The following is a 17,383-nucleotide window of genomic DNA, read 5'->3' as shown; positions in this document are numbered from 1 at the left end:
AAAAAAAAAAAAAAAAAAAAAAAAAAAAAAACTTCAGGCCTACAGGACACCAAAACTTTGCGCTGTCATTACCACGTACTCTATTGCTTCCCGTCTTTTGACAACGCGCTGTCACATGGTAACCTTGATTCGATAAGGTTAACTTTTCGGCCAAACTTGCCATGATGGCCGAGAAAGCAGATGGTATTCTCAAGTGCTTTTGATAACTGTTTGTAGATGAACATGAGAAAAGAGAAGAAGGATAAAAAATATATATATAAAATAAAAAATCCCCGAGATACTATGTAATCAAATTCGGCTCATCCGAGCTGGCAAATTTGACAAAAACCTTGGGCGCTTGAAAAGTTGACTTTGTGAAATACCACGTAACGATAAAAATAATAAGGGGAGGTAGGCGAAGTATCGCGTATGCATGTACTGCGTAAAGAAGGTTTAGTGTGTATGCCGAGGTGTCTTTTTAGAAAACCTTGAGCAGAAGTAACACAACGTGTTAGAAATATGAGCATTGAGGCTAACCCTCGCAAGCTCATAACAAATTAGTATGGAGGTGTTGGTGTGTGTGTGTGTGTGTGTGTGTGTGTGTGTCGATAGGTATGTACGGAGTAAGTTGCACCGGGAAAGTGGCGCCATCTCATACCGGACCTGTCCGCACTTTATTCAAGTCTGTAGGTACCTCTATATTGTGGGTGGTCCAATCTTTTTCAATTAGAAATTTCACAGATTGAAGGTTGTAGCAGTCTGATGGCGACGTCTTGAATATGGTACACGATAGGTTTGTTGTGCATCATTATGTGGGGGTCATCGATCCTCACTTTTTTTGGGGTACTGTACGTGGGCTTGTGTAAAGGAACGACCCAAGAGCGACCAAGCCGAGAATCCAAGCTTTTTTTCAGAGAGACATCGGGGCCACTGGGCCGTGCTCATCCGACAACATCACGCAAAAAAAAAATGTGACTGAGGTGGTACGTACCTTTCAAGCCTCAACTGACTGATAACCTAAATCCTGGCAATACCACGCTGCATGCACACTGGTCATTCTTTTTTGCTTCTGGCCTGCTTTTTCATCGACGTGCCTGTTGAAGAAGTTCGGGATATGATCTTGGCAGACACACCCCCTGTCCTCAACCTCATTCTCGTCCGTACTAGGGCCCATCAAAATCATCACAGCAACAGGCTGATCTCTATCGCACCTTGGGAAAATTACATCATGCCAGGCACCATGGAAAGACATACGACCAGTGGAGATGAGTCGGACTGGACTGGAGTTTTGTGGAGGATAAATACTCTGCAGTCCAGGCATAGGTAGGTGGGTATGTAGATATGGCAGCAGCAGATAGTGTGGTACTTTCGGTAGAAACAACATTTCGCATCATCTGGTTGGTTTAAATTGAATCAGGGGAAACCAAAACTACCAGGTGAATGCGAAACTGTCAGGCTGTTTGCTTCATCTGATAGGTAGACCAGGCAATGGCAAATTTGAATGACTGAGTCGAGCAAATGGGGGAAAACAACTTTGGCGGTACCGACTTTTTTTGAACAGTGGTACTGCATGCAGTCTACCGGTGCGCACACGCACGCATCAAAGTTCATCGCATCGCATACATAGTATTCTTTATTTTTTTTTAATTTTCTTTGCATCACGTCGCGTTATCTTCGTCCCGATCGGACCCGGTTGGCCCAGTACCAAGCCAGACCCAAACGTGCGGTAATGCACAACGACGCAGGGAATCGGAGTTACGATTGCGGCATGGTGACGTGAAGAAAGGGGGGGATAATAAAAGAATATTCACAAGAGGTTTGTGACCTTGTGCCTCGTGGTTGAGAGGCACAGCCGTGGCCCATAATCAAGGAACTTCTTGTCATTCCTTTGCGGTGAACATCATGCCGGAGCGAAGCAGGGGTGAATGGCAACACGTTTGGGGATCTCTTTAACGCAGTGATAGGGGTCCATTGTCGGTACCGTCCTTGGGTTGTCTTTTGCTCGAGGTCCAATTATATTCCTGAGAACTGCCTTTGAAAAAGCAAATGGAACCTAGTGGGGAGGGAAAAAAAAAAAGGGTGGAAGGGGATTTGTTGATTGATCTAAGGGGAAAAAATATTCACTACCGACACCGACTTTACTACCCTGTCAAATTATACTCTAGCAAAGGAGGCCGGCTAACCAAATCCACATTTTCAGGTGGGAGAAATACGACAGAAAGGTGAGTTGGTGCAGTCGACTGCGGGTAAGCTGGCCAGAATCAACCAACCAGCCATCGATTGACTTGACAAGCCGACGGAAGGACCTGCAGAAACGGGGGGTCGGTTGGAACTAAAAAATCAAACCTGGTTGGTGAACTGGGAAGCAACAGATCTGGGCCAGAAGTGTAATATTGAATCTTGATTTGATGTTTGATTTTTGATCTTTTTTGTCTATTGCATCTTGGTTCTCTCATCCATCCTGACTGGTCTAACCCGACTTGACCTGACTTCGTAACTGCCAGCTGGAGCTTTGCGACCAAGCCGGCGATAGCATCAATCCACACTCACCTACCTTACCTAGAAGCCTCACTAGCGGCGCGCTATACCATACCCTGACCCACCCCCAGTCCCCGCGGTTGGCTGGTTTCCTCAGATTGGATCCTAAACCCAATTGATTCTTGTTCCAAAGTCTAGACGGTCGACAAACTATTAGGACGAATTGAGCCGGCCGCACTCTGATGCTTGAGCCGCCGGCTGATTTCGATTTGACTTGTCCTGACTTTTCTAAATCCTTTTGAACCTACCAGGATAGGCTGGATTACTTTAAATTCGCAGGCGGAAATCCCAGCAAGGGGAACCTGAAAGCGCGGACCGAAAGGAAGCAATTGAGACGCGGGGCCAAAAGACAGACGAACAAAACAATGAGGAAGCATGCCCTCGTCTGCTCCAACCATAGCAGTAGCAGCACCGCCAGGTCCAGCTCCAACGTCAGCTCCTCCGCCACTCCCGCGTGCTGTCCTTACGCCGCCGCCGCCGATAACTTCCAGCCCAAAGTTTAGCACAAGGGTGGGTGCAGGTTCGGGTTCAGGTTTTGATGCGGCACAATTTGGTACGGCGGACACAGGTGCAGACTTCATCCCTGGGACGCATGAGACTACGATTCGCACACCCGTCGCACCCAACGGAGTCAGTGCCAAAGCCAGTGCCCCTGCAAGTCAGCCCGCCACAACCACCACGCCAAACTTGAACCTTCAACAACGCCATACTGGTGCACCACCACCACCACCACCACCTACCCGCACAGCGCCTTATTTCCACCCCCGAACCTCTTCCTTACTGCCCCCTCCAAACCCTATAGTCACGAATCGCCATTCTTTTCTTGCGAGTGATGTCTCGAATGCAGCTCTACCTTTGACCCACTACCATCAGGAGCTGCCGCAACAACAGCAACAACCGCAACCGAACACGACGAGGCCGCCTTACTATCACCATCCACGCCCACACCCACGCACACACCCACCACCACAGCATCAACCACCACAACCAGACCCACGACAACGACAACAACACCAGCCTTGGGATGAGAACGAAGAGCTCTTCTTCCACGACAAGTCACATTTAAACGACGTTGTTTTAGTCCCGACCGTCAAACCATACACCAGCCCTCCGCCCGACGACGCTGACGACTTTGACGACGACTTCGCGCCGACCTTGCTGTCCCCGTCTCCACCACCGTCGACCCTCCTCCACGCTCCTCAAATCCGCTCCAGTTCCGCCGCAGCCATCGATGACGAAAACCGAGCCTTGAACCGCTGGTCCCTGTCATCTTCCCCATCCATCCGCCGACAGAGCATAGATAGTATCGCGCTATACGCTCAAGTCAGCGCCCAGTACCAATCTCTGGCCTCAGCCGCACGGCTAAACGGCTCACCTTCGAGGAAGCTTCAAAAAAAGACCAAACCCGCCACATCCCCCGGGCCCAGCCGCGTTCGTCGCTCGTCCCCCACCCCGGTCTCGAGCCCGATCCCGCCGCTCGCCAGTCTCCCGCCCATAGTCTCACTGCCGTCCCTCGAGGCAGAGGTGTCCACGCCGCGAGCGTCGTCAGCTGCCGATGCATATCCGCCCAGGCGTGACAGCCTGCTGATTAAGCCTTATGAAAATTCCGATTCGCGCTTTACATCGACCAGTGCCAATAACATCAAGAACGCGGACGAACCCGCTTCGAATGGGAGGAGGACCAGCGGCGTCGAGATGATGTACGTTGAGAGGAACGGGGGCGGTATGCCGCAGCAGCCGCAGCAGTCACCGCCTCACCAGAAGGGACACTCAAGGAGTCATTCACACACAAATGGAAGCAGTGACACCTTGACATCGCGCGGCAGCAAAGACCGGTCGAGTAAACAGCCCTCACAAAAGGCCATGCTTTCTCAAGCCTTGGAGAAGGCCAACGCAGCGGTACAGCTCGATAATTCCAGGAACTTTGTGGCTGCAAGATTGGCCTACTCAGAGGCCTGTGATCTACTGCATCAGGTTCTTATGAGGACGAATGGCGAGGATGATAGAAAGAAACTGGAGGCTATAGTATGCCCACCCCGCCCTGTTCCGCCTGCTTCGCCAAGACGTGGCCCCCCCTGGCAGACTTGCAGATTAGAAAGAGCTACTAACGAATTGCTTCTCGATCTTCAGAGTAAAACGTACACGACACGTATAGAAGAACTCGACGATATTCTTCCTAGAGAGAAAGCAACTCCGCCCCGACGACCAAGCCGAAGTCAGAACGAGGGTCTGTTTGGGGTCCCTAATGATACAGATGACGAGTCGGCCATGATGTCCACGGCATCATCGGGCTATTCGAAAACTTCATCCCATCGAAGAGAGCCTAGCGGTTCCAGGCCATCCAACAACATGCCTGTGAACCCCACCAAATTCGGATCCTTCTCCAGCAGCCAATTCTCACCCCAATCGGCTTACCAACCTCCGCAAAGGCAGTTATCGAATGCTAGCGACCTAGGTCTTATGCCGCCCCCATTGTCTCCTCGTCGACCGCCGTCACCCGGAAGGCAAGCAGGAATGGCTACTCCAGACGCCCCGTTCAGAGCCGATTTTTCCATGGCAGCCAATCGGCTTGCCCCGCCACCGCAATCGGATGACAACCCATACGCTAGAGGACACAACCGAGCGGGAAGTCACGAGTCCGTATCATGGTTGGACCCGATCGATGAGTCGGGAGGGTCCAACGCTCCGTCTTCGAATCACTCCAGGGCATCTTCGATGGGCGTACTGAGAAGACATCTCCGGGCCCGTAGTGGAGGAACAGAAGCCGAGTTTGACGCGGCGCTGGACGATGCCATCGAGGCCGCATATGACGATGGCTACGACGTTGTTGAAGAGAAGAAACCCCACGATGAAGGAGAAGACGTAGTTGCTCGGGCACTTAGGAGAGTTGAACTGGCAAAGGAACGCGTCAGAGAATCAGAGAGAGAAGCGTTACAACTGGCGAATGATAGGGAAAGGAGGCTCCGAGAGCAGCTGCAGGCAGAAGACGATGAAGAACCGAGCGATTTTCTTGATGCCAATGACTCTGACGAGGAGGAACGCATCCTAGAGGAGATGACGAAAGGATATGTCATCGAGGACTTCTCTTTCGGTCCCGGGAGTAGGACACGACCCAACATACCGCGGGCTTCAGATTCTAGCGAAGGCACGAGCCGGACATGGCACACTTCTACGGGATCGAACCCTCAAACTGCCTCGACGACACTTACTACGGTTAGCGAGGGTGCTCGCCTCTCCAACGGTGACCGGTCAAAAGCTTCGCAAGCCCCATTGCCGCCGCCGACGCAGGCGCTTCCTCAACTTCCTCTACAGAGGCCTGGTTCATCAGGTAGCCGCCTGAGCGAGGCCAAGGCCAACGACAGCGTACGTAACCGCCGACTGTCGGGCCAGAACCCGAAGCAACTCAAAATAGAGACTTCAAGAAATCCTTCTGTGTCCGGTCCCAATACCGGTGGGACAATGTACCTTGCCGAGACGCCGCCCATAACACAAGCTCCACCCCTCCCTAAGACGGCGGGTTATATTGCGCAGCAAAGACAGGCTCTCAACGCGGGTGCTGCCAGATACAAACAAACCCCCTCTCCAACGCCACCAGTGCCCCAAACTCAGGAGAACGACACGGCAAAACAACCTGGCCTCAGGAAGAATTATTCGTCGAGTAGCTTGAAGAGTATGAACCAGCGGGGCCGGAACTTGTCGGTAGCTGGATTGGAAGAGGCGGACATGAGCCCTGGTACTGGTACGCCACTTAGTAACCAATTTGGAGCTACGCAAAGACCTGCTGTGCCGAACCTGCCCACTCCCATCGCGGCTGCGTTCAAGGATCGGATAACTAGCGGAGGTACAGGAGGTCTGTACCTCTTCGATGGGGCGATCAACGACGGCCACCTTAGCCCGGCCGACTCTCCTACTTCAGTGGTGACTACTGGAGGAATACCAGATGCGCCGGTGCCCCTTGAGCCCTGCCCGAAAGGGACCATGTTGCGGCCGTTCTGGCTGATGCGTTGCCTGTTCCAGACACTTGCACACCCGCGCGGCGGCTACTTGTCTAATAAACTTTTTGTGCCACGCGATGTGTGGAAGGTCAAGGGTGTCAAGCTCAAGAACGTCGAGGATAAGATCAGCAATTGCGACCTGCTGACGGCTGCGCTGCAGAAGCTTGGGCGGGTCGACACTTGCGATGCAGACGCGATGCTCGAGGAGATGCAAAGCCTCGAGAGCATCTTTGAGCAGGTCCAGGCCAACCTGACACGCCGCCTCGGCAACAGCGAGGTTGGTGTCCAGTCAATGGCAGCGTTATTCCGTGACGGCACCAATGGATCCGCTGCAGGGGCCGGTGGTAACCTCGACCCAGAGTCTGCGGGCTCTGTACCCCGTTCAGCCAGCGTCTCGGGCAAGTCAAGCTTCTCGTGGCGTCGGCTGAGGTCCAAGAACTCTACACCCGGGCTCAACGCAGCGCCCGGCAGTTTTAGGAAAGAAAGTCCGGCGACTATGATGATGGATTCAGCCTTTGCAAGCAATGGCGTTGGCAGCGGAATCAATGGCGTCTCCAGCCTGCCCATGACGAGCCAGCCGACAAGCAGACCCAGCAAGCGCGACCTCAGCGCCGTTCAGTTTACTGGTCCGAACGCAGGTTACATGGCCAGCCTGGCGAAGCTCTTTGATGCTGCGCAGGCCATTGGTAAGTCTATCAAGTTGCTTTGCTCCTGACTATGATGCATCTTGATGCTAACCAGTTTTCAATACGATAATAGATCAAATCGCACGCCAGGTCGAAGACCCAGGTCTGAGGCATGCAGACAAGACTCAAGTCGGTCTGGAGCTTTGCACACGTCACGCCGCCGAGTTCTTTGCGTTCTACATCTGTCGCTTCGTTCTGACGGACCTGACCATCCTGCTGGACAAATTTGTCAAGCGTGGGAGCGAGTGGGTGCTGGTATGAAGAAGTATTGTTTTACTTACAACAAACACCACCGTTTATTCATCATTGCATTCTTATATATATCTTGACTTTATCGGTTTTGGTTATATATGGGATAACCTGGCTTCTCTTTGCCTAGTTGTTACATTCCTCTTTAACCGACTCCCCCGTTAATGTTCATTGTCACTTATTTCTCAATTTCCCTCTTCGTCCCTTATTTTTTTCTTGATACTGGCGTTTGCTGGACCCAAGGTACTGATTCTTGGTAGGACTGGGTTTGGTGTTTTATTGTTTTTTTGGGGATTTGTCCCCTCTTCATTTGAGAAGGGGAATGGTGGTTTTCAAAGCTTTCGGCCACCTCTTTATGTGTTCATATATAAAAAAAGATACCACATTCGCTAGGCCTGGTCGGTTGCTTTTTTTCCCGTTGGGTATTTTTCTCATGAGGGTTTCTTTTATATCTGACGGGGGGATGAGAATGAAACGAAATCAGCGTGGAGCCGAGAATTTTTGGATAGTTTCTTTTTCACTTTGTCCGGAATGATTGAGAGATGTGTATGTCGATTGGCTTGGCATTTGTTGCCCCAAAGTCATCTCGCGCATTACACTCTGCTGTTTCGGCAAGCCTGAAAAAAGTCTTGAATAGGTATGAAAGCTATTTGAACAACGACTTGTTGTTAAACACATGAATTATGTCTTTTTTTATTGTGGTATTTTGTCTGGTCAATCAATACATTGGGGGGTGACACCAGTCTTTATCTTATATTCTTGTATAGCACACCTACACACTAGGACATATCTTACAACGTCAACATCAAGACCCGCCGCCATTCTATACCAAAACCGTGATGTTATTACAACAATTATATACACATAACAATGGTGCTTCTTTGTTTTTTCTTTCTTTCTTTTTTTCCATTTTTATACACGGACCATAGCACATTCACCTCTCGAGAAACTTTTGGAAAGATGAGTGTTCGATGGTGACGTTGCCAATGGCCCGAAGCTTCTTCCTGCCCTCTTTTTGCTTCTCGAGCAGCTTGCGACGACGGCTCGGGTCGGCGGCGTGCAGCTTGGCCGTGACGTCCTTGCGGAAGGGTTTGATGGTCTCTCTTGCGATGATGCGCTTGCCTACCGCTGCTTGGATGACGACCTCTAGTTTGGGGTGGTTTGACAGTCGTTAGTTCCGGGGATACACGTACAGATAGATAGATGTTCAAGGAGGGCAAGAGAAGGGGGGTTGGGGATGAGAAAAAAAAAAAAAAAAAAAAAAAAAAAAAAAAAAAAAAAAAGGAAAACTCACCAAACATTTGCCGATCAACGTGCTCCTTAAACTTGGTAACCCACTTCCTCCCCAACCTCTCGACCTGGCTCGTGTGCACGACGCGGCAGATGGCGTCGACGGGGACCTTGTTTACCAGCAGGTTGAGCTTGACGAGGTCGCTCCTCCGCCAGCCGGCATCCTCGTAGTCGAGGGTTGCGTACCCCTTGCTGGCGCCCTTGAGCTTGCCAAAGAGGTCGTCGACCAGGGCCATGGAGGGCAGGGCGTACTTTACAATGACCTGCTGCGCGCCAAAGAACTCGATGCTCTCCTGCTCGCCGCGGCTGTCCTCGCACAGCTTGATGATGCGTCCCAGGTACTCCTCGGGCACGGCGATGGTGGCCGCGACAAAGGGCTCGTAGAAGCCCTCGATCTTACCGTGGTGTTCCGACATGTCTGGGAACTGCGTCGGGTTGGTGATGATGGTCGACTTGCCGTCCTTCCACTGCACCTTGGTCGGCACGGCGGGCTCCGTCAGCATGATGCTGGCGCCGTGCTCCTGGCGCAGCCGGTCCTGGAAGACGGAGCAGTGCAGGGAGCCGAGGAAGCCCAGTCGCCAGCCCGCGCCCAGGGCCTCGGAGAAGTCCTTTTGCAGCGTCACGCTGCGGTCGTTGAGCGTCAGCTGTGTGATGCTGTCGGCGAGCCGCTGGTAGTCCGACTGGTCCGTGGGGAACGCTGCCACAAACACCATGGGTTTGGGCTCCTCGAAGCCAGGGTACGGCTCCACGACGCCCTCGCTGCCCTGGAACGTAAAGGTGTCGCCGATCTTGGCGTCCTGGATCCGCTTCATGCCGGGGCTGAATGAGAGATAGCCGACCTGGCCCGGCCGGAGGGCCGTCTGTGGTGTCGGATGCGGGTACTGGATCCCCACCTCGCCGACCGTGTAGCGGTTCCCTGTGGCTAGGGATACGACGTTGTCACCTGGCCTTACGGTGCCGTTGAAGATGCGGACCAGCAGCACAACTCCTCTGAAGGTGTCGTACCACGAGTCCACAAGCAGTAGGCGCAGTGGCGCATTCGGGTCTCCGGTTGGGTGGGGGATCTGCTCGATGACGGCCGGCAGCACCTTTTCGACGTTGGTCCCAGCCTTGGCACTGACCAGAACGGCACCCGTCCCATCCTCGCCGACGTCGAGCTCAAACGTGTCCCGCAGCTGCCTAAGAGCCCTCTCCGGATCAGCGGTCGGCAGATCGATCTTGTTGACCACAGGGACCAAAGTGAGACCCTCAGCAAAGGCCAGGTAGAAGTTGGCAACGGTCTGTGCCTGAACACCCTGAGATGCATCTACAAGGAGCAGGGCACCGCCACAGCTTGCGTAGGAGCGGGTGACCTCGGCCCTAAAGTCGACGTGGCCAGGGGTGTCGACGAGGTGCAGCAGGTAGTCCTCGCCGCGGTAGCGGTACAGCATGGTGCAGGTCTGGGCCTTGACGGTGATGCCGCGCTCCCTCTCGACGTCGAGCTTGTCGAGGATCTGTTTGTTCTCGTCGCTGGCCGAGATGGTGCCCGTGAGCTCGAGCAGACGATCGCTGAGGGTGCTCTTGCCGTGGTCGACGTGGGCGATGACGCAAAAGTTGCGGTAGCGCTCGATGGGGATTGCGGCGATGCGATGCTCGAGGTCCGTCATGGGCGCGCTGCCGTGGTGGTGGCTGCTGCAGCGGGCCTGCGGTATCCTGTCGTAGCGGCCGGAGCCCAGGTTTGACCGTGGCAGGTGAAGTATGGCATTGTGTGACGGTGGTCTCGACAGGAGACGTGGTCGACTTTGTGAGCTGTGACTGTTGCTGATGCTGCTGTTACTATAGAGTCGGGCGGGATGAGAGAGAGCAGGCCGCATGGGCAGCCGCACGCGCACACATTGTGGCGTGAGCCCTTTGCAGCAGCTCATCCAGTCGATGCTGCGTGGGTTTTGAGGTTGTCTTCTTGGTCTAGGTGGTATTGGAGAATGTGGGAGGCATCGTCAAGAGGGCTAGCTATCGATATGATGCACCTCATGTAGACCAGGTAGGAGGAGCATTGTAGTCCAGTCCAGAACAAATCGGTAGACCCACGCGTCGCTGTCATTCGTCCCGCGACTTTTTTTCTGGGTCTGGAGGCGCGATAAGCTCTTATCATCCATTCATCTTGTCCCAAGGCCCCACTTTTGCGTCGGTTGAGTTGAGGATCTGCTTGTAGGACATTGGAGCTTATTCAGTGCAGCCTCCATTACTTGAGTGCGACTACAAGACGACAGGCATATATTTTGCGAAGCTTGATTGATTGTAAACATCGATTTAACATGGTAATTCTTCGTTCCCAAAAGCTGTTCAAGCAAATAACTTTTCTTTTTTTTGAGAAATCCCCAATCTGGATGTCGATAATTGCAAACTGCATTATCCCAAAATGTACTATCTAATAAGCCAAAAAAAAGCAGGTAGGTATAGCCCCAACTTTGACTAGGTATCATATAAAGCTCTTCATCGCCCTCCAGATAAAAACGTGTCCAATCATGCTCAGTCAGACATTAAGAACGCAGAAGCAAAAGAGAAATAAAAGCAAATCATGACCAATGAAACCCATACCCGGTACCGGTCTATAACATCTTCAAACTGCGCAATGTGGTAGCGCACACCAAAAACAGAGCAGAGATCGTGTCTGACAAAGGAACGAATCGTGGGAATAGTAAGAAAGGAAATCCAAGCCAACCCAGTAACTCCAAAAAAAAAACCAAAAAAAAAAAAACCCAAAATCAAGTGAAAATGAAAGGGCACAATCTTGACTTATTTCTTGCTCCCCTTCTTGGCAAACTGCTTCAACAACTGCTCGCCAGCAAGGCCCATCAGCGCATTCTTGCCGGCGCTGCCACCACCGCCGCTGCTCTTTTTGCCACCACTACCACCGCCGCCACCTCCGTTCTTGTTATTGACGCCGGCCATGAAGCCAGCCCCCAGCGCCGAAGTGGCGACCTTGCCGGCCTTGGCCGCGTTCCACTGTCCGCGCTGGCTCGCCGCCGCCATGGCGCCCGCCTCGAACGCCGCCATGCCGACCTGCTTCCACGGCAGCTTGCTCAGCGCTGCCGTGATGTCCTTGGTCGTTTTGCTGCGGTTCAGACCGGGCCTCGCCCCCGCCGCGGCGGCTGCTGCTCCGCCCGCTGCTCCGGCGGCACCGTACGCGGCTGCGTCGCTGCCGCGGCCCTTTTCGCGCGTGGTTGCCGAGCGGCGCAGGTCTGGTCCTCCGCCGGCCCGCGGGGGGTAGCGGTCTCGGTCTCGGTCTCGGTCTCGCTCGCGGTCGCGGTCGTAGCCGCCGCGCCCTGCCGAGTCGCGATAGCGGTCTGAGTGGTGGTCGCGATCCGAGTAGTGGTCTCTGCCATCGCGGTCCCGGTCAGAGTAGCGTGGCCGGTCGCGGTCGTGGTCCCGATCCCGGTCCCGGTCTGAGTAGCGAGGGCGGTCTCTGTCGCGATCACGGTCCCGATCCCGATCCCGATCCCGATCCCTGGTGTCATGGCCGTAGTCTCTGGGGCTGGGGCGACGGTCCCTTGGGTGGTCGTCGTAGCGGGGCCTGTGGTCGTCGAAAGAGTTGCGACGGCGTGGCCGGTCGTAAGAGTCCCTGCCCCCTCCCCGAGCGGTCTCCGAGTACCTCGGAGGTGGATAATCGTACTCCCGAGACATTGTTTGTCTGGGTGGTTTATGTAGCGGTGTGTTGTATATAGGTATGTGTGTGGTTTGTGGATTCTATGGTGTGAAAGACAGACCAAAGAAGATGGGTATAAGCACCAAAAGTCGGTGTCGGGTTCTCTAATAAATATATCGCGCAAGGAAAGAAACGATGCAAGCAATGCTAATGACGTTACAATAGGTTTCGTTTTCTGTCGTCTCTGTCGTCTCTCTCACACACACACTCTCTCTCTCTCTAATATCGTTCTATGGCAACTGTTGGATCCTCCCTCATATGAAAGGGCAGGCTTTGCTGTGGTTCAAGGCGGAGAAATAGGCCTTGTAAACGAGAGTGTGGGCTGATGGAATGATGAAATGACGATAGAAAAAAAGAACAGGGCAGCGAACGGGATCGCGGCAAACCAGCGGAGCAGCCCTTTAAAACGGAGCAACTTAGTTAACTCAGCGTAGCACTTCCTCCCTCTAACAGGGTACCGAAGCCAAGGGAAGTGGGCCAGGGTTGCCTTCAGCTTGCAGCGTGCGCGGTGTGAGACCGGCTGATCACTTGGCCACAACAGGCGCCAACAAGCAAAGCAGTTGCTCAGAGCGGAAAACAAAGGGCCAAAGGTACAAAAAGGAAGAGAGTAAGAATGCTACTGTACAGTCAAAAACCTCACACGTGCAAGCCTGGCCAGGCGGGCGAGACCGTTCCGAAAACGTCGCGGAAGTCGGGTCAGCCGATAGGAATAGGTGGTGTGAGCTATTACTTCTTTTGTTCCTCTGTCTTTCCTATTGTGTCTACGGAGTAATGAAGCCAATCCAGCAGCTAGGTTGTATCTGCAACAGCCAAACAGTAATTCATAACGTTAGAAAAAGAGAAACGGACAAGAGTGTAGTTCAATACATACGAATGGAAGCAAGTTAAGTGCACCAGTAAAAGAAAAGAAAGTTTCGCCACACCGCACATCTGTTTGCGTGGTAGTGGGGAAAATTACAACGTTCTTTCTTCTTTTTCTCCATGCACAATGCCTCCTGCAGTGATGATTTACAGGCAAACTTTACGCAGTCAAGGCAGTGCATTAAAAGCCGCTCAAATTGATCGATTTGATTGAACAACTCTGGGTAGGTGCACTTGCAGTGCGACGCTCGGGCAAATCCGGCCCACTGTCCCACATCCACCGTATTCCTAAAAACCGGTATTTGAGGCCGCCCTGTTTCTTCCCGTTACATTCTCGAGGCTTGCGATGATAACCAGACTTTTGTCAAACTATCCAATCTAAGACCCCGATTTTGGTCTGGAGGGCTCCCGATGCGGGGTGATCTCATCAGCAGATGCGGGTGGTGGCCTCTTTGACAGCTGCGCTGGTCCGCTGCGGGAGACCCGGCAGTGGGCAGTGACACACGGCACACTGCACACAGGTGCACACTCCGTAATACTGCCTAGGTATGCAGTCAAACGGTGATTCATAAATTTTGGGGACCCCAATATTCGTCCAGATCTCGTCCATGGGTCGACTTGATTTATTTCATCATAATGTCTTTCCGTGGAGACAGGTTTTATCGTAGCCGCAGCAGTAGTGTACTGCAGTAGTAGTTCTAGACTAATAATTAGTAGCTTAAAAACAACGAACTGCCAACGCATTAGCGACTACTCTACCTAGGTAGACTATGCATATACTGCCTGACTCGGCATTAATACGGTGACCTGGATCTTACTCGGGTTTGTTTAGGTTCCTTTTTCAGGTCGTGAGAAGTATGAGGCACATTAGCAGCTCGTATATCATAGGCTGAACAAACCAAGACGACAAGACAAAAAAAGGTGCCCTATCACCGACGAGGCACATCTAGAGTTGACTTAAACCCTCCTAGTTGCGTGGCTTCCATCGCCAATTGGCAATCGAGTTAGCCCAGTCAAGCGCCGTCCCGCTGGAAAAAAAAGCTGCATCGCCTATGTAGCTGGTCTGCATAACTGGTGTGATTCAGCTGCAGGGCTCATTCGCCTAAAGGTTGGTCTGGTCCGTCCGTTCTTGTGACGTTGAAATATTCCGAGAGTTGCCGCTGGGTGGTGTGTGGGAGGGAACTCGCCACAGGCCTCCCAAAGAGCACCGCCACTGGATTTGTCACTGCTGAGTCTACGGTAGGCTACCCTTGGCTACCACGTTTGGTGCGACCGTTTTTGACCAAAAATGGAGGAACTAAAGAAAGCCAAGACAGCTTTTGGTAAGGTATAGATAGCTAGACAGGTCCCTTGATTTAAGCTCGCCAAATAAACACTCGCAACGGCGATGCCATGCACGTGTCAGCGCAAAATAATCGGATTACGCCAACCTTCAATTCTAGCGGAGTTAGGTCAGATTGTGTTGACCAACAACCAACGCACAAAAAGCACCACTGTAAGTTGAGGGGCATTGAGGCCATTCACCACCAAGCATTCTGTCACGTGTTTTCTCGAGTCAATAACCACCAAACATTCACTTCGACTTTGTGCTGAGGTGCAGGGTAAACCATTTTGTATTGACTGGATTTATCTCACCGAAAATGGCCCATGGTCCCCCGAATTTACCGATCAGCCCAGTCCGTGTGTCCGTAGCTGCCCAATTCTCTAGTTCAATGAAACAAAGAAGGGTAATCAATCAAAGTAATGAAAGAGACGGACCTTGGATTGGCCTTTCCGGCTTTAATTGGTTGTACAAAAAGGTCATCTATTCAGTCAAAGATTGAGCGGATGATAAAAGATGTGTAGTAATCGATGGGGGGAAAGCTAAATATCTGCATTGCAATGCAGGTTCATTCTGCCCAACGACACAACCCATGGATACTTACAAACAATGGGACATATTTGATTTGAGTGAATCTTCGCGCCCCTCTTCTTGCATCTGTTGAAATTTCATTCATTGATCGACCCCCAACACCAAAAGAAACGCCCACCAGTCTGCGTCTCACATTGACAACCCCTCCATCATCACATCAATACGCCCAATATCCACTTGCAGGTCATATCAACTCGGGACAAAACTGCATAAACCCAAACAACAGTCAGGGCAGCAACAACTTGACAAAACCCCTACCAAGAAATGACAGCCGCTCTCGTTCTCGAGAACGCTCAATGGAGTCCACCCGGCCCCGACGGACGCATGATGGTCGGCTGGCTCGACGTGGCGACGTCGCAGACCCGGTGCGCCCTATTCGAGCCCACATCGGCGTCGCCCGCCGAGGTGGAACCCATAATTGTCAAGGCGCAGCAGAGGCTTCCGTATCTGGGCGGCCCATGCCGACCCGAAGAGGCACAAACATTCCGCCTCGCCGGCATCTCACGGCTGGGTTCGGAGATCGGCCTGTTGTATAACTGCACCCAGCAACCCGTCACGCTACGCGACTACATCACCACTCGGCCCAAGCCCGACAGGAGGGACAGGCTAAGGCTCGCCCTGGCCATCGCCACCAAGGTCCGCTCGCTTGAGGTCCACTTTGACCTGAGGCATCCGGACCTAAGGGCCGACAGCTTCGTCTTTATCCGGGACGTATTTAGGCCGGCGGCGACCAATGGCGGCGACATCAACATCAACAACGGCAGTAACAACAACAACAACAGAGCGACCATCAACGGCACCGACGGCAGGGACGTAGATCTCAGCCGGCCCTTCATCCTAGACTGGTCCCGCCGTCCTACGCAGCAGAGCATATACCAGCACCCACGGTTCCGACCGCCCGGCGAGCGCCCGAACCGCGAGTGGACCTACCAGGTCTTTGCGCTCCTCATGATCCTGAGCGAGATCGCGGCCTGGGACTCGCTCGCCGCGCGCTTCTCCAGCTCGACGACGCCCGCGGCGCTGCAGGCGGCCAAGGAGGAGCGCTTCCACCTGCTCAAGACGGGCGCGTGGCAGGTTTTTCCCTGGGCCTGCACGCAGCTGGAGCAAAACATGGAAAAGCTGGAGCAGTACGACAGGTGGCACGTCAAGAGGTTTTACGACATGTTGTGCGACAAGCTGCAGACGCAGGTCGCCGACGCCGGGCTGGGAGAGAGCGTCATGACCATAGCATGAAAAAAAAAAAAAAAGAATTTATTTCTTGGAGGGAAAGGTGGAAAGTGATTTATCATGCATGCAAAAGAATGGATGAAATCATGCAGAGGAGAAAAAAAAACGGTTGCAACGATTGAATTATTCCCCCCCCCTCGTTTGCAGAATCAGAAATCTTTGTTTGGACGGCGAGGCGGCTCACTATTGTTCACTAGCCTTACTGGAGATTAGGAGATTGGACCCCCCGATCATCTGTTTTCGTTGCATTGATGATTGGATCGTCGCAGGCTTCACGCGCCGCGGTTAGTTGTGGCTTGGGCCATCCTCCCCTGGCGTAGGTGCCTGGATCTGCAGTGCACTGCGCCCCTGCATACGGCCAGGGTTTGTGCGTGCAGTGCCTAGATTTTGACGACATGAAAACACTGAAATTTTTCATGTCCAACAGTCTGACAGATGGAACCGGTAGGTGGGCGACAGGATCATGTCTTGTTGTGCACGACATTTCAATCAAAGCAGGGCATGCTTGATTGATTCACTGACTGAATTGGAATCAATTTGGAACACAGCAAGCCAGCAAGCCACTAGACTAAGTGGCGGCTTAGCAACGATTCTCCCTATTTCAGAAACAAAAAGACACAAAGACAATGAATGCGGTGGACATGTGATGGAAGTCGGTTGTCAATTTGTCCAAGTGAAAGCTGGCAGGCAGGCAGGCAGGCAGGCGGACAGACAAGCAGGCAGGCAGGTTGGCAAGCCTGGGCACCCAAGACTGTTCGCAGATTAATTATCGGTACAAAATTATCACCAAGCCTCAACATCAGCTGCATCAGCTGGTCCAGTAGGTAAACATGGACTATGCAGCAAAGTGCAAATGAGCACACACACAAACCAAACACGTTCGCCATACCCGCCGCGTCTCATAGTTGCTTGTTCATTTGCCAATCAAAGTCCAAAGTGGGCTTTCGGGATGGATCCTCCA

The 17,383-nt window shown here is 52.7% G+C and overlaps 5 protein-coding genes across 5 annotated transcripts; 2 read left to right on the top strand and 3 right to left on the bottom strand.

Annotated features, from left to right (window-relative positions):
- Positions 1-2,892: 2,892 nt before the first annotated feature.
- Positions 2,893-8,248, top strand: PgNI_02909 (uncharacterized protein; the record flags this gene model as incomplete). Its single annotated transcript, XM_031122966.1, has 3 exons — positions 2,893-4,542; positions 4,648-7,198; positions 7,272-8,248. 3 exons carry the CDS (start codon positions 2,893-2,895, stop codon positions 7,457-7,459), a joined length of 4,389 nt encoding a protein of 1,462 aa, XP_030983830.1. The 3' UTR covers positions 7,460-8,248.
- Positions 8,242-10,744, bottom strand: PgNI_02908 (uncharacterized protein). The gene is made up of 2 exons (XM_031122965.1): positions 8,742-10,744; positions 8,242-8,593 (listed from the first exon to the last, which is right to left on the bottom strand). Exons 1-2 carry the CDS (start codon positions 10,639-10,641, stop codon positions 8,382-8,384), a joined length of 2,112 nt encoding a protein of 703 aa, XP_030983829.1. The 5' UTR covers positions 10,642-10,744; the 3' UTR covers positions 8,242-8,381.
- A 768-nt stretch (positions 10,745-11,512) lies between these two features.
- Positions 11,513-12,400, bottom strand: PgNI_02907 (uncharacterized protein; the record flags this gene model as incomplete). The annotated part of the gene is made up of 1 exon (XM_031122964.1): positions 11,513-12,400. The coding sequence occupies one exon, from the start codon at positions 12,398-12,400 to the stop codon at positions 11,513-11,515; it is 888 nt and encodes a 295-aa protein (XP_030983824.1).
- A 1,134-nt stretch (positions 12,401-13,534) lies between these two features.
- PgNI_02906 (uncharacterized protein) lies at positions 13,535-14,116 on the bottom strand (the record flags this gene model as incomplete). Its single annotated transcript, XM_031122963.1, has 2 exons — positions 13,535-14,000; positions 14,102-14,116. Coding segments are annotated over 2 exons (354 nt in total), but the record flags the coding sequence as incomplete, so codon positions are not given.
- A 1,343-nt stretch (positions 14,117-15,459) lies between these two features.
- On the top strand, positions 15,460-16,428 carry PgNI_02905 (uncharacterized protein; the record flags this gene model as incomplete). Its single annotated transcript, XM_031122962.1, has 1 exon — positions 15,460-16,428. One exon carries the CDS (start codon positions 15,460-15,462, stop codon positions 16,426-16,428), a length of 969 nt encoding a protein of 322 aa, XP_030983822.1.
- Between the last annotated feature and the right edge of the window lie 955 nt (positions 16,429-17,383).

The sequence above is a fragment of the Pyricularia grisea genome (assembly GCF_004355905.1).
Source record: "Pyricularia grisea strain NI907 chromosome Unknown Pyricularia_grisea_NI907_Scaffold_2, whole genome shotgun sequence".
In the NCBI taxonomy this organism is placed as follows: domain Eukaryota; kingdom Fungi; phylum Ascomycota; class Sordariomycetes; order Magnaporthales; family Pyriculariaceae; genus Pyricularia; species Pyricularia grisea.
Note: the sequence above shows the minus strand (reverse complement) of the source record. Positions and strands in the feature narration are given on the sequence as shown.